Below are 16,785 nucleotides of genomic sequence, written 5' to 3'. Positions count from 1 at the left end.
TTAAAATGACAGCAACAACATTCTTTCACATTCTCCAAAAGACAGAACCATAAATGTCATTCAATCTATTGGTCTTCATCTAATCTTCCCAGAATTTAGATGACCTAGAGGTGATGAGAATTGTTTGGTAAGGTTATAAAATGTTTTGGAAAATATTAGTACAATTATTTGAATTCCTAAGAAGGAAAAGTGTCACTGCTGTGCAAACTGTTGCCATTCTGTATAGATATTAATTGCAGTGCGTTTCACAAATAGGGGAAACTCAACTACAGTTGTTAAAGTAATATTCAAAAAACAGAGAGATCGAAATGCAGGTAGAACTATCCACGTATGCCGTGCAAAGTCAGAAGAATGTAAGAAAAAACTAATTATAAGGAAGAAAGAAGTGATAAAAATAATCAAAATGTATGAAATATAGACCAAGAGTGATACGTGTAAAGCTGGGTGAATAAGCCATGGAGACTGTCCATATTTCTCTTTCCTACCATAGTACTCTCCAAGATGATGCAGTGTGTATTTGTTTCTCTCTACAGTTCTTTTACCCCAGTAACGTCTCTCATCACTTCAGCTTAACCACAGCACTGCTGCATGAACTGGAACTTCCCTTTTGTTGTATTTCTTTCGGGAGGACAGTCTGTGCAACCTGCTAAGGGATATGTACGTGCTTATTGTGGTTTCCCAGACCAGTTGTGGGCCACTGACTGTAACCACAAACCAGCAGCAGTATGAGATGAGACCCTAGGGAAGGGTGGACAAACCAAACAAGTGGTGGCTACCCAATCCTGGACAGACAGGAGGGGCATGTAGTTGGTCTAAGTAGTTCTGTTATGAAATTTTTCCTGCCTTCCATAAGAACTAGCCAGGGAAGCTATTTCCCTCGTTTAGATAGAGAACCATGTGTCCTGCAGAGGTACTTCATGAGAAAGTCCCTTGGGTAGGTTAGATAAGAGTAAAACCTGCTGGACATGGCAATGAATGAAAGGTACCTCAGCTTCTCCACTTATTTAACTTGGCAAAAAAGATGGGTTGCTTTATCAAGAACTGACAGGCGGAACCCATGACTATTAAGAAAGGAGTGATGCTGAGACAGACAAATATGACTTGGGGAAGTACTGGTTGCCCCAAATCCCCTGAGATCTCTTTGTTGTTCAGAGCAAATTGCTTTTGTTTTGTATTATGTTTTTTTCATCAAGTGAATGTATTTTGACTTTCTTATGTAAATGGACATTTGCCTTTCTTCTCCTCCAGACCTCCCAGAGATGGTACCCAAAAAGCTTCATGGTTTCATTTTCTTTAAAGCCTAGAGGAAACCTCTACCATTACTTAGAGAGATGGTTCTCTGGGTAGAAGATGGAAGGGATTTGCTAGGTTTGTACCATAGCATAATATTCAACAAGAGGCAGTTTCTCTGGTGGATGGTGATATTGCACCAGCACATTTATAGAATGGGGTATCACTAACGCCTCCGTTTGGTGGATTAAATGCTTTAATTCTTAACTCTGTGATATCTTCTGTTAGGTTGTTGAGTGTTTTTTGTTTATTTTATTCCAGAATGGATGCTTCCAAGAAAGCCTTCCTGAATAGGTTTTATTTAGGGTAGCAAATTCTATCAATGGTACCTCTTCACTATCTGCCAAATACTTGCCCAAAAGTGAGATGTGTGAGACAGGCAGATAATTGCATAGAGTTTTCCCCCACCTCACATATGTGAAGGGAGATTGTAGTGAGCTGGGGGCCGGCATCTTGTGTAACTGGTGATAGGACTAGAGGGAATGGCCTCAAGCTGTGGCAGGGAAGGTTCAGGCTGGATGTTAGGAACTACTACTTCTCTGAAAGAATGTTCAGGCAGCGGAATGGGCTGCACAGGTCACCGACCCTGGAGGTGTTCAAGGAACATGTGAACGTTGTGTTGAGGGACATTTAGTGAGAGCTCTTGGTGATGGGTGGATGGTTAGACTGAATGATCTTGTGGGTCTTTTCCAACCTTGGTGATTCTATGATTTTGAACAAAATCATAACCATGGAACATAATATTTATTTCTATTTGCTTTTTAATATACTAGAGCTTCATCTCTGGGCTCTCATTCTTTTTCAAACAACAGGAAAATGACATTTAAATACATTGCTTTGGTAAGCTAATTATATGAAAATGTTTTTTTGGGTTATTTAAGATGTCTGTTCATTATAAGGAGCCTGGCTCCACAAGTGCAGAAAAGTCCACATCCCCAGAACTTCAGTGAATTATTGAGCTGTTCACTTAATGCAGGATAAGAATGGGCCTTCCCAAAAGGTCTCTTCACTAGAGGAGAAATATAGGATTTTCAGTTGCCTGTAACTATTTGTTCAAGATATTGCTTGAGATGTTCTTACCTGTTGATAGTCGTCTGGTAGAATAGTATCATGAATAATGAACTACAACCAACAACTTTTGTGTTTTTTGGCCAATGCATGAGAAGTCTCCAAAATGGGAAGTGTTCCTTGTCTTTTGTAGAACTTATCTTCTTCTTGGCTCATCACCTACAGCATTAAATGACTGCTGCCTTTTTGTTGGAGACCTTCAGAAACAGTATGTGCAGAACACCTGTAGTCAGGGGATGAGTAAGAAACAATTACTTTGTTTAAATCAGGAAAGTCAAAAAGCATCTGCAGTCATTTCTCACACGGTGCAGAGCACAATATTCTGCAACTTGGTATTGTGGATGACTGAACTGATACAAGTTTGAGTGTGCTTTGAGGAAATCTAGAGGTTCTTATTTTAAGTAATAATAATGATAATAAAAATCTCCCTGATGTGGAAATCAAGATACCAAGAAAAAACAATCCATATACTTGAGTTCAGTAAGCCTCAGCAGATGGCTTGAGGCTGTCTGACGCCTATCACATGAGGCTGGAAAGGTGCTGTCGTTGGCATTATTGCCAGCTTCAGGCAAGCTCAGCTGTTGGTGGCTGAAGCCCTGATCCTAAGTGAAGCTCACCACTCCTAAGAGTTTTTCAACTGGTGGTGACCTCAAGGATCCAGACAGCAAAGCTCAGTAGGATGCTTCAGTCACAATAACTGGGGTTGCAGGAAGGAACTTTCCCTTGCTGGTAGGGTCCAACCACTGCTATAAGTGCTATTGCAAAGCTGTTCCATTAAATTAACCTAGAATGTGTCCAGCTAAAAAAATGATGCAAAAGTAACAAAGGGGAGATAAATTAAGATTTCAGTGAACAACAAAGGTTTGATCAACCTGTGTTGTCATCCACCGGTGAGGCCGCACCTCCAGTACTGTGTTCAGTTTGGGGCCTCTCACTACTTGTAGAAAGACATTGAAGCCCTGGAGTGTGTCCAGAGAAGAGAAGTGAAGCTGTGATGGGTCTGGAGCACAAGTCTTATGAGGAGTGGCTGAAGGAGCTGGGGTTGTTCAGTCTGGAGAAGAGAAGCTCAGGAGAGACCTCATTGCTCTCTACAGCTCCTGGAAAGGAGATTGTGGTGAGAGTTGGGCTCTTTTCTCTGGTAACAGTGATTAGAGGTAATGGCCTTAAGTTGTGCCAGGGGAGGTTCAGGTTGGATGTTAGGAAAAAATGTCTTCCCAGAAACAGTGGTAAAGTCCCATAACAGGTTGCCAGGGGAGGTGGCAGAGTCACTGTCCCTGGAGGCGTTCAAGAAATGTGGTGATGCAGTACTGAGGGAAATGGTTTAGTAGGCAATATTGGTGGTAAGTGGACAATTAGACTGGATGATCTTAGAGGTCTTCTACAACCTTAATGGTTCAATGACTCCATCCAGTACTGCAATACATCTGTGCTGTTTTGATGCACCCAGACTTAAAAGGCATCTCCTGGGCACGGTTATTTACCAAATGCTGGGAAGCCGTTAGGAGTCACGTGCTCACAGCTCTCGGGGCCCTGCTTCTGCCTCCATGAAGTTGGCTCATTGCATAGATGGAAACCAGCTCTGTTTCTCGAGGTGTATCTGGCAATCTGCTGATCGCTCTCTCACTCGCGCAAGCTGTGACCCTTTCCAGCTGTTCTTAATCTGGTCCCTTAACCTTTAATAAAAAAACACCCCACAAACATAACACACCAGCTTTCCATTCCTCAGAGCCAAACTTCGCTAACAACATCTAGGTTGTTTTCAAACCTGGCTTCAAACACAAAAGTGACTAATAAATCTATATCCCATAATAGGCTGGAAGGCCATTATTTAAAAACATACTCGTTTTTTACGACCCATTTCTAGTAAAAATCCCAACTGCACCTTTCTGATGCTCCCCTTCTGCTGCTTACATCCCAGATGATGGGCACGATAGCCAGAGAGACACACCAGTAAATAAGTGAAGGCCATAAACCTGTCTCAGATTAGCTATTTGTGTACACGCGAGGGGGAAGACAGCGAGGAAATTCAGTTTTCTAATCTGCTCATTTCCTGGCTCTTAGTGTTCTGTAACTTCCCAACTGCCGATTCCATTCCTCCGTGGTTGGTGCACTGCACTCTGCTCCGTGCCCTGCAGTGGGACCGTGCCGCTGTGGGGCTGCGGGCTGCCCCTGCCCAACGTCAGCGCCCCGGGGCACCCGGCGGCGGGCACAGCGCTGAGCCGGAGAGCCCGGAGCGTTGGCAGGAGCGTCGTCCGCAGGCTTCGGGATCCAGCTTCGGGCTTCCCATACGAACACCACCACAAATAGCAATCAGTCATCATTCGAGAGCATCCATCTTCCTGACTTTTTTACGGCCTCGTAATTGCCCCCTCTCTGACAGGAGGATTTATGCCCGGCCCGGTACGGGGAGCTCCGCTGCCCGCCTGGCACCGCTGGCTCCTGCGGGGGAACGCGGAGCGGCTGCAGCCTTAAACCCCCCTCCCCCCGTCCGCCTTCTGCCTCCAGCAGCCCCCCGCGCTGCTCTCTCTGTTGCTCCCATAGGGCTGGGGTTTGCTGCCGGACTCTCAGCTGCCCCCGGTCCCGGGACGAGGAGCGGCCTCACTCCCATCACCTGAATTTTCCGTGCAAAAGTCACGGACCGTCCCGGCGCCGTTCGAAAGGGAAACGCTTTCCCTCTCTTCCTCTTTCCCCGCTTCCCAGGCAGGCTGCCTCCCGGTTCCTCCCGCTCTCCCAGCAGCACTCCCGAACCCCGGCCCCGTGCCCTTTTCTCGCCGAGGTTCGGCTGTTTGTCCCCCCCCCCGCGGGGCACGGCCGGGCCCCTCCGGCGGGCAGCGCCCGGGGGGAGGTGATGGCCTAGAAACAGCGCTGCGCTCCGCGGCGGTACGGTTGCGCCGCTCCCCTGTGTGTCTGCCCGCGGCTCTCCCTGTCCTCTCGCGGCAGTGGCGGAGCACCGGGGGAGCCCCGTGCCCCCCATGCGCGGCGCGGGGGCTCTCAGGCTGCCGTGGGGCGCCCCGCGAGGAACGCCGGCTCCGGGGGCGGCCCCGACCCGCCGTCCCCCCGGCTCTCGGCGCTGACCGGGCCGGACAAACCCCCTCCGGCGACGGGGCCGTCGGGGCATCCTCCGGCGGGCGCTGCCGGACAGCACCGGGGCGTTGGGGCGGCTTTGGGGCGGCCCCGGGCTCGCTCCGGCTGCCGCTGGCGCTGGCGGTGCGGCCGGCGCGGGGGGAGCTGGCGGCCGAGGGCGGCGCGGGGCCGCGGGGCCGGGGCTGGGGCTGGGGCTGGCTGCCCCCCGGCGCCGTGCCCCTAGGGCTGGCGGGCGCCTTCCTGGGCGCGGGCCGCTACCTGCTGCGAGGCGGAGCGCGGCCGCGGACGGCGGCGCTGCTGCTGGCCGCCTGCTGCGGGGGGGAGGCGGTGGCGCGGACGGCGCTGGCGGCGGGGGAGGACCGGCGGCGCTCCCTGGCCGCCGCGGGGGTGGTGCTGAGCTGCCTGGCCGCCGCGACATGGCTGGTGCTGAGGCTGCGGCAGGGCGTCCTCATGCTCGCCGTCACTAGCGCGGCCAGGACCACGTCCCTCGTCGCCTTGGAGAGGGTCCCGGCGTCCTGGCGGCCCTACCTGGCCTACCTGCTGGGGCTGCTGGGCGTCCTGCTGGCCGGCTACGCCGAGCGGCTCTGGCCCCCGCGGCGGGCCGCCCCGCTGGCGGAGCCTCCCGCCGCCCCCCCGGCCGCGGACGAAGCCCCGGCGCTCAGGCGGCGGCGGCGGTCCAGCTCCATGATCTCCGCCGAGATGTCGAGCGGCGGCGGCGGCAAGAGCCACCGGCGGACCTCGCTGCCCTGCATCCCCCGCGAGCAGGTAAGGCGCGGAGCGCGGCGGCGGGGAGCGGAGCGTGGCTGCTCACCCGAGGGGACGGACACGCGGAGCCGGGAGCCGCGGGCGGACCCTGGCCGCTCTGTCCCGGGCGCTGGGGACGGAGCTCGGAGCGGTTGGCGTCTCACAGCCCAGAGCGGGGTTTTCTCTTCGGGAGCGCGGCGGAAAGTTGAGGTGGTATTACGGTACCGCACCGCCGTGCCCCCCGGAGTCTCGGCCGCCCCGCTGAGCCGGCTCGGACCCGGCAGGGTGCGTTCGGGGCGCGGCGGGAGCGGCCCCTGATCGGGACGCGGATCGCCTCCCCTGCGAGCGGCCCGCCGTGCTTCGCTGCACTTTGCCTCCCCGGGGCTGTGCCTGACGCCGTCCCTCGGCTCGGCGTGCGAACCGACACGGGGTGCTGCCGTTCATCTCAACTTCGCTGCCCTTAAGTGGCCGCGGTTCGCACGGAGCGGGGAAAACTTTCTCTCCGGTCACGCAGCCTTATAAATGCGCACCTGAAAAAACGAGGGAAGAAACACACGGGCATCTTTACCGCACGGCTGCAGAGAGCCCTGCCGCGAGCACGAGTTCGGCAGAGTTTGCCTGCCCGAAGAGTGCCCTTGTTTTTGGGGCTGCAGGGCTGAACCCCAACAGAGCTGTCCCCGGCCGGGTATGCAGCCCTGTGCGGTGGTGCAAGGGGGAGACCCGGACAAAACTTTATTTTCCAATCGGTTTTGCAAAGGACTCTGTGAGCAGAGCTCACCTGGAGCTGCTGCCCCACACCAAAGGTTTCACTGGGTCATTCGGTGGATGAGCACTGCCGTGTTTTCTCGATAATGGCACTGAACCAAACGGTGAAGGTGGGTGGTTTGTTTCTGGACATGGTTTGGTTGCATCCCTCTGTGGTTGGTTCTGACATTTGCTAGCGGAGGGCCCGACAGCTTGATACACCTGAGGCGTATTTTACAACCAATGTACTTATTGATTTAGCGTTTCTGTTTAGATGAACCAAATATTGACCGCGGCATCCCAGCAAATACGGTGTGAAAAAATAGAAGTTGGACTCAGTTCTGACTCTGTTTTCACACAAACCGGGAGAGGAGGGGATGAGAATGATTGGTAAATGCAATATGTAAGGCAAGGAATTAACACCGCTTCTCCTCAATGACGCTCAGCTTTTCTGGTGGCTTTTTACAGCAGGCACTTGTAATGTTTTAAACACATTTCCATCCACTCTCACACTTCTCCAGTTCATGTGTTTGAGTGTAACCATTTGGGGATGGGGTTCCCTGGTTGTGGCCGCATCGTTCTCTCTGTGATAGAGGCACTGACACCATGGAGGGCTGCTGTGGACCCGAGGTGGTATCACACCTTTCTTGTGCTCCCTGTAGGGCAGTGCTGGCTGTGACCCCGTGCCAGGTTGATCTGTTGGGTGCTGGCACTGCACTGTGCACCCGCTGCAGAATTTTGGCAAATTTTGCTTTCTTTTGTTCTCGCTCGGTATTAATCAATAGTGAGATCTGGTGTTGCCTGCGTCACTGCGTGGTTTGAAATGGATCACTACTTCCACGGCTGGGGAGAGTTTTTCTCTCGTCTTTAAGTGTGTTTTGTCCTTACGTGAATGGACTTCCTCAATAATTGTGGCAGTGTGGAGGGACAGAGACCCCGGATCTTGGGAAAGTGCTATGGGCAGTGGGGCTCTCCCAGCAAACAGCACGTCTGTTTGTAGCCAAACATCATCTCCCTGCAGACTTACAGAAACCATAGGTAAATGTTTCTCTTTTGGACAGCTTTTAAATATAACTTGTTAAAAATAGAGAGGAGGGCTTGACAAACCAGAGTGGGCTTGCCCTTACCCCTGACATTAGAAACCATGCCCTGGGCCCAAAGGCACTTTTGGTGGTGTGTCCAAGAGCCACCACCCATCTTTATCAGGAAATGGATCTGTACCGTCGCGCTGAAACATCTGTACACAGCTGCTGGGTAACTGTCGGAGAGGTTTTAGAGGTGCTTCCCATTGCTGCCCATGTATGCTTTCCCATTGCTGAGCACTTAAACTTTCCCCCCCCCTCCCTGTTTGCTTCTGTGAATAGGAGAGTCTGAAAAAGTTGGAGCTTTTTCCAACTTAACTGAGTTTTGTTTGGTCACACATATTTTGGTTACATTCTGATTTTTCCCCCACTAGAACACATATGTGGATTTCTTTGGCCTTGTGATACAAAGAGCCATACCAGGAGTCACAAAGCAACATCACAGAGAGGTGCATCAATATGATTAAGAGTACATAAGCTGTGTTCAAGCCTCTCATAGGAATAGCTGCACGTGTGCGTGTCACTGTATATTACTCAGTCTACTGAAACGTCTCATCTGAATCGCTTGTCGGTTCCAAAAGGAACTGAGAAAGTTTAATTAAGAGAAACACCGCTGCTACCGATACACACACGCGCACTCAGAACCTTCTTTTCTTTCTAAAGGAGCTCTTAACAAGTTCTGATTTCATTCTGGTTGGGGGCTCATTTTGATGCCTTCTCTCCCTCCAATCCATCCTGTTCCCTGGATGAAAGGTTCCGTGCTGCCATGAGTGTATTTCCCATTCCCAGCCTGCTCCTGCCCGCAGCTGAGCTCTGCTATGGTGGTTCTGCTGGCACTGCTGAGGATGTGCAGCTCCTGCAGGGCTCAACTCAGCTCACCCAGCTCAGAGCAGGGAGAAATTGTGAATGGGTAAGAATGAGACAGACAATGAATGAATGAATGAATGAATGAGCAAGTTTTGTTGTTTTTTTTTTTTTTCCCCCCGGCAGATGCACAAGCAGCTTTCAGAGTTTCTTCTTCAGGTTTTTGCAGATGTTTTTACAGAGTGGTCTGTGCCTTGATGTTTACAACCTTGTATGGCTGTTGTATTCTGGAGGCTAATAAGCAGTGCTGGTGCCACCTGCCCTGTCATCAACCAGCGGCCGTGGGAGCCTGGCCTGTCCCTTCTGGTGGCAGTGAAGGTGGCTCTGCCTGTCCTCATGGAAAGCTTCCATGAGCCGTGAGCTCCTTATCACAGGTCTAGGGGACAGTGCTGTGACAGTTTGCATGGTCAGAGATGGCGTTCCAGCAATAAGATCAGGGGAGTGGATGAGAAAAAGAAATGGATTTGTTGGATTTTTTTTTTCTTTTTCTTTTTATTTTTTTATTATTATTTTTTTTTTTTTTGAAGGAGAAATTAAGCCTTTATCCATTCTTCTCACTGTTTTGACAGTGGGAGCTTTGTCAGTGCAAGGAACTTTCCCCCTCCCCTCTTTCCTGGCTCTCTGATATACCCTTCTCTTATAACCAATGCTTAGTGCTGCATATCCTGCCCCTTGGCATGGGGGTAGGGTAGGTCTGTGTGCAACACACTCAGGAAGAATTAAAAACAGATACATGTGGACACTTCCTAATGCACGTCTCCTATTAGACACGGGGTGTATTAACCTCCTTCTTCTAATACATGTTACTGAGCTGTAATTACTCCAACAAGATTTACCACCGGTACCATTGGGGTCACCAGAAGCTGTGTAACACTGCATAGCTGTCACCCAGTGACTGCTGCAACCCAGCTGGGTGTGAGCTCTACGTAAGGCTCCAGGAGGAATCACGCTGTGATTCCAGATGTTTCATACATACACACATACATATTTATTTATTTATTGCATGATTTCATTTAGGCAAACACACCTATGTGGTTTTTTACTCTTTCAGCCTCACAAAAATATATAAAAAATTGCTGGTTGAACTGTTACGATAGACAGAAATAGAGTTCTGACCCAATCAGATGAATCCAGAAATGGATTGGCCAAAAAAAAAGTGAAGTCCAGCAGTGACTTTTGGCTCTTTCTGCGCGGTGTGAAAATGCAGAGCTGTGGGACTGACTGAAAGCCATCCTGTGTGTGCCGGCCATCGTGTTAATTAAATAAACAGCCCAACAGTGACCTGTGTGTGTGAGAGAGGTATTCTGCAGAGCTTCCCGGGGCTGGAGGGGAAAGCAGTGCTTTTGGAGGAAGGAGAGAGCTGCTGCAATGAAAGCGTTGGGCGAGGGGCAGTGATTTGTGTAGGGAACGTTAGTAGAGATGTGCAGCTTAGAGCAGATGGGTGAATAAAGGTGAAGGCCCAGAGAGCAAAGTGAGAGCTGCTCTTTGGAGTCCCCTCTTAGCAGTGAGCACTGCAGCTTTGGACCTGTTTTTCAGGTTTTGGGTTGCATGTGTGTGTGTGTTTTTGCTGTGAGCCCTGCCCGGAGTGCAGCAGGATCATCAGCATCGGATCATGGATCTGTGAGGGAGAAAGGAAAAGGTACAGCAAACAGGCAGATAAAAACTCCGTGTCTGCCCAGATGGGGAGATGCATCGGTGTTTGTATCGGTGTTTTCCTCTCTCGGCTGAATCCGGGAGACGAAATGAGATGGGACGAGGAAGGGCCTCTCTCTCCCGCTGCCCTCCCGCTGCAAGCTGCATCGCGGGTCGGGCCGGGCCGTGGCCGCACCGCTCCCCTAGGGGGCACGCGAGCCCCTGCACGGCCCCGGCAGCGCTAAAATCTGTCCGTGGTACTTAACGGAATGGCTTTTTCTTCTTTTTTTCCTTTTTTTTTTTTTTTTTTTTTTTAACTTTTTCTCCCCCCCACCCCCCACATATCCACGTGATTATAACTGCTTTGCGATTTTTCTTTCTCTTTTTCTTCTTTTTCTTTTTCTTTTTGGAAGTCTTTGAAACTTTCTTTTAGTCTTTTGGAAGTCTTCTTGCAAAGCCACATGAGTAACTGGAAATCCTGGTGCAGAGAATCTGCAAGAACAGAAGTCACCGTTGCTTTATGTATGGTGGCATCTCACAGTTCTTTGTCTATACAGGTGTTTATTAATAAATAAAACTGGAAACGCCGTGCAAAGAGATGCTGATGGAACAGCACTGTTATTCCGGTCTTTTTGTCTTTCTGCATGCAGAAGGCAGCCCTGTGGTCCTGGTGCCACCCTACGGTGCTGCCAAACAGAAGGTGAAATAGAACCTGCAGGAAAGATATCAGTTGTGCAAGTTTGGCTGGTGACATTGCATTGTTACTTCTGAAACCCACCAGGAAAAAGACTTTGTGTCAGCTGGCAGCATTCGGCACTGAGAAACTGTGTGTGTGTCTTAACTACTTACCTATTTATATGTATATATATACACATATACATTTATATATATATATGTATATATAACACTCTATATTTAATTTCAGTAACTAAAAACTGATTAAACTTTGGCTAACCATTCCTCTTAGGGTGGCTAAATATTTCTTTTAGAAATTTTCTTATTTCCTTAAGTCTGACTGAGAGCTGTGTAAGGTATTACTACATCAGTGTCTATTGGAAAGCTGTAGAACTTATTGTTTTCTGAGGATCGTTTCACTGATAGCTGTTGGATTTTTGTTGTTTCCTTCTTTTGGTTTAACTAAACCTGTGTATTAGAATAACGTGACAGACTCCAGCTTCCTCAGTGTAAAAGTGTCAAAATTGTAAGGAGATGATGTAACTTAACTTTAAAACTGAATGTTGCTTATTCGGAGTGGCATCTTTCTAGCTGCTGTTTGTTCACGAGCTTGCTTGTGAAATGAAATCCATATGGAAAGGTGTGAGTGTTTGAATGCCAAAGGTTAACCATTTTTTTTGAGTTCCTGCACTTAAAGAGTTCCAGCAGGACAATTATACTTTCATACATCTCTATGCTGGAGCTGCACTCATGGCACAAGCAAGAACCAGAGCTTTTTCTTACCCCAGAGAACAGACACTTCTGCTTGTCTCTTGCACTTGCTTTTGCTATAGTTTTAAATAAACCAAGGGGTGTTTGTGATCAGTGTTGTGGAGCACAGGCAGAACACTTATGTATATTGTAACCTATCTTGAGTGCAAGTAGAGATTTTCAGCAAAAAAACAAACCTCAAATCAACCTTAAAATGCAGCAGCAGTGATGTCACTGGGATGGCAGTCTGCAAAGAGACCCTCAGGAGCACTGTTTGTGTATCTGACCAGCAGGAAAAGAAGTAACATGGGAAGGGTGAGGTAGCAGCTGAGAAACTGCATTTGAGCAATGTTTTTTTCTACTTCTAATCCAGGTAGACTGGCCCAAGCTTTGCATAGCCTGAAGAATAAAACAATACCTCATCTGTTTTTGTCCATTAAATGTCACTTCAGATGACAGCTAGAAAGGTGCAAACCTCTGCAGAAGAGCAGATCCAAAAAGGCTGCACAATCACATTTTATGTGTTATCCCTCCCGTTACTGCATGGCTTGAAGTACTTTTAGTAGGAGATTTTTGGCTTTTCTTATCATAGCCTGATAAAGATCATCTGTTACGGCCATTTCTGTGTTGGGGAGCATGAAATTCTCGTCCTGACATTCACCAGGTGAGCAGCAGAAAGTGGTAGATGCTGGTGAAGTTCGATGTATTTCGTTTTGATTTTACTATCAATGTTAACAACAGGTTGCTATTGAAAATGCGCAATTGCTGTATCTTGCACTGATAAGGAATTCCATTGTGTTTGGGTAAATTTATAGTTGTAAGGTAACAAATTGGATGTTTGAGTCTGCAAATGCGGTTGTCACAATGCGGAGCTGTAGCTCTGTGTCTCACTCGTGTGAGACAGTGAACACCTTTAACTCCTCATGGAGACCTGGAAGCTGCTCGGGAGTATTTTATTTTATTTTATTTTATTTTATTTTATTTTATTTTATTTTATTTTATTTTATTTTATTTTATTTTATTTTATTTATTATATTGTAGCAGATAGCTATTCATTTTGTGTTCTTAAAGGATGAAATTCAAAATGACTGTTGGTTGTGCTTCTTGGATAGTCACCGGAGATCTTGCAGCTTATTTTTGTGTGTGCATGTACATGCATATTCAGAAATCATACCTTTATATGTACATATTCATGTACAGGTGTGTGCATAAATATAGACTTCTGAGATCATCTAGTCCCACCAGCAGCCCACCACTACCATGCCCACCTGCCATGTCCCTCAGTGCTACATCCACATGTTTGTTCTGGATAAATGTCCAGGGATGGTGACTGCACCACCTCCTTAAGCAGCCTGTTCTAATGTATCACCACTCCTTCTTAGGAGAAATGTTTCCTAATATCCAGCATGAACCTCCCCTGGCACAACATGAGGCCATTCCCTCTTGTCCTTCTGGTGTTACCTGGGAGAAGAGGCTGACCCCAACCTCACTACAACCTCCTTCCAGGGAACTGTAGAGTGCAATGAGGCCTCCCCTGAGCTTTTCTTCTCCATACTGAACAATTTCAGTGCTCTCAGCTACTTCTCATAAAACTTATGCTGCAGACCCTTCTCCAGCTTCTCAGAATAGTACGTATTCAAATTAGAAATGGGATGATCATGGGGTTTTTTGGTCATTTTTTTCCTCTGGTGTTTCCGAAGAGCAATTGTTACGGTATCATAGAGGGATGGCACTGTTTGTCTTTGAGAGTACAGTCTGCAGACTAAGTTACATACGACACCATCCTTCCCAGATATTTAATAGTGATTTCCAATGTCACAGGTGGGCATGTTTTTTAATACCACACCCTTTGTAATCACCACTTGACTTTTGATAGTTTTAACTCTCTTTTTTTTTTTCCCAACCTGCCAGATTTCTCCTTTTTTGCTGTTAAGCGCTTCAGTGGTGACTTTGATAAGTGCACGCATACTTACATGCTCTAAGTGCATACATTCCAATATGACAGCTGAACTTGGTGCTGCAACTTAGTTCTGAAGGCGCCTGGCACTAGGTGCTTGCTTTATATGGTGCCTTTGGTACCTAGCCTGGCTTACCACTAATTTTGGCCGTGACGTGGGGCTGAGAGCTGGCCAGACGTGAGCAACTGATAAGCTCTCCTCACTGCCAGAGCCAGCGATGTTCTCATGGGCATAAATGGGAGCTTGTTCAGTGTGGAGCTCTGCCTGGTCAGAAGTGCGATAAGAGCAACTGAAATAAATAGGAGACTTAAATTTTTGCAGATAAGAATGATGATCTTCAGCTGGCAAAACTTGTTCTATTCTGTATAATGAATATATTACTGCTGCAGCGTACCTAGTTTCAAAGCAGCTGTCAACTCATTACCATTGGTTATTTATTAAGACAGCTCTGAAAATGAGTGGCAGAAATCCCACCTCTGTAGACTTTTTCCCAGAGATTCACTGTTTCTGTCGACTTCTAAATTCTTTAGGAGGTCAAACGTTGCAACATAATTCTTACTCCATTACTGACTTTTATTTTAAGCTTAACTCATATGCATGGTTCATTCTTAAATGCAGTCCTAATTGTCTACTGATTTCATAAAAAGCTGAAATGAATAAACATTTCTTACTGCAGGATTTGGTGCTGTGCTGCCTGTGTGTATGTAAGGAGCTGAGTGGTGAAGAGGACTCAGCTAGAGGCTCAGGGACTAGAGGGGGCATGAAGGTGGAAGGGGAACCTTACACTTCTCAGTGAAAGTTCTCTGCTTAGATGTGCAGAGCTCTTTTGTTTCCATAACTCCCAGGAGCAGGCAGGTGTATAACTAGGGGTATACAGCTGGATTGCTTTGTTTCAGACAGTGCTGCCTGTGTCCCAGTCTTGCTGCAGGCTGCCCTGAGAAACCGCTCAGTGGCAAATAGAAATATTGTCTGTGTTGAACTGATACTGAAAACTGCCTTCTGGGTTGCAGAAAACAACATGCTCATTCTTACAGAGCTTGCCGTCTTTGTGTCAAGCAGTGTAATAGAGGAGCATATGATGATAGTGCAACAATTCGATGGGTCGTGGTGCCAGCACTTCAGCACATAGTCAAGCTTAAATTCCACTTGAGGATCCAAGCCTGTTGTTTCCTCTTGGCAAGGCACCTTTGGAGTCAGAGCCAGCTAATAGGAAATACACAGCACTGGGGCTTAGCTGAAATTTAGGACATCCAAACCGAGCTTTCTGGGTACGTGTGATGTGGTGAGAGAGAGATGGCAAAACCAAACATTTTTAAGTGAAGCGGTGAAGAAAGATTGTCCATCTCCTTCCTCTTAAATCTATCCAGTCTTTATTCCACATTTCTTTTCTCATGTGCCTGCTGAATCGATCTAGTCCCAAAACGTGGGATGTTATTCTTCTGGTTAGATGGAAGGTAATGATTTGGGGACAGAATTGACCATGAGGCAGATTCGTTATTTTTTGTTCAGTAAAAAATAACTGTAGGAAGAATCCCATGGCTTTGATACCCACATGCTCTGAGTTAGCAGCTTACTTAGTGCCACTCTTCTGAGATGTGATGAGTGGTTCAGTGTTGCATTTTAAGCTAGGAATGGTTGCCATCAATGAGCTGGGTGTTCCTTTCTTATCCTCTGTCTTACAGTCCAGGAAATCTGAAACCTATCCCCCTACATTAAAAACAGGCCTAAAAAAGTGAAGGGTGGGCTTTGGACACTCAGTTCTGCTCCCATGTGTAAGGAAGCCAAGTTAGACTTGCTTCAGAATGTGACTGCTGCCCATGAAACGTTAACATCTTGCCTGGTGATAGCTTTTCCTTAGCTCATCTCACTGCTTTCCTTTCAATCAGATTCTAGAGCAAGGGGCAAGTTATCTTGTTCTAAGAAATGCAAAGGCTTTGGTGAGGATTCCTTGGTGCCTTGTCGGAAACTTCCATACAATGATGACAGATATGCTCTGGTTATAATATTTGGTATGAGTGTGAAGGGCATGTAAATAAATAGAAGGAGAGTTAAAGAAAGAAATAAAAAAGCTCTTTCAGAAAATCATGGCTATAATTTCCAAGTGTTATGTGATGTCTGACTTAAGAATGTATATTCATTTGAAAAAGATGTTTGAAAGTTTCCCATTTGCTAGCACCAAATCAAGAAATGCATTCAGCTGATTACCACTCTTACTTTCTTGTTTAACCTCTCCTCCTCTTTATGGAATCTCTTAATTTTAACACTGCTCTTTTTTAGTGCTTTCCATACACAGTAGTGGCCTTTCACCTTTTTGGGACTGTTTGTTCTGAGTGATGGCTGAAGCGATAGCGCGGCTCCTGTGACATCAGAAACATTTTTGTTGGCAGTTGTTCCTGATGAAAGACTCTGTAATCTGACAGTGGTGAAGATGACTAAGTAGAGACAGATTTATGTGGAAATCTTATTAATACCCATAAAAGACAGAATGAAGGCATAAGAAATTTGGCTCCGAAAGAACAACCAAAAAATGCTCTGTTCTTAGAAGCATTTGGCACAGCTCCATCATGCCTTTTGTGGGAACTGGCTCTTTGTCTGGCCTAATCTCAATGCATTTTTTTCCCTCCTTTTAAAGATTACTGAAAACTTCCACTTTTTCCTAACTTTCTCACAGTAGAATGAAATTAATTTTCACTTTGGTAAGGCGCAAATCAGTTAATTATTTCAAAGACAGTGCAAAACAGATGTCTTTTTTGTTTCTTAGCAAAGATTTAAGAGTTGCCTTGCTGTGAGATCTTCTACCAAATGTCCCAAGATGTCTTATGTTGCTCTCATAATTAAGGCGATTTATAAGGGAGTAATATTGTTCAGCTACAGAACGTGATGGCTGTAAAGAA

The 16,785-nt window shown here is 47.3% G+C and overlaps 2 protein-coding genes across 2 annotated transcripts in view; one reads left to right on the top strand and one right to left on the bottom strand.

The window, feature by feature from the left end:
• Positions 1–3,873: 3,873 nt before the first annotated feature.
• LOC146762472 (uncharacterized) lies at positions 3,874–5,860 on the bottom strand. The gene is made up of 2 exons (XM_085542866.1): positions 4,970–5,860; positions 3,874–4,031 (listed from the first exon to the last, which is right to left on the bottom strand). Exons 1-2 carry the CDS (start codon positions 5,858–5,860, stop codon positions 4,014–4,016), a joined length of 909 nt encoding a protein of 302 aa, XP_085398992.1. The 3' UTR covers positions 3,874–4,013.
• A 32-nt stretch (positions 5,861–5,892) lies between these two features.
• PDE3A (phosphodiesterase 3A) overlaps positions 5,893–16,785 on the top strand; it is a 228,669-nt gene continuing 217,776 nt past the window's right edge. Inside the window, exon 1 of the mRNA XM_085542707.1 lies at positions 5,893–6,207. Coding sequence (XP_085398833.1) covers positions 5,893–6,207 — 315 coding nt within the window. The remainder of the gene's footprint in view (positions 6,208–16,785) is intronic.

Source organism: Coturnix japonica, chromosome 1 (assembly GCF_054131305.1).
Source record: "Coturnix japonica strain WE chromosome 1, WE-NBRP24, whole genome shotgun sequence".
Classification (NCBI taxonomy): domain Eukaryota; kingdom Metazoa; phylum Chordata; class Aves; order Galliformes; family Phasianidae; genus Coturnix; species Coturnix japonica.
The sequence above is the reverse complement of the archived record's forward strand: the minus strand, read 5'-3'. Positions and strand labels throughout refer to the sequence as shown.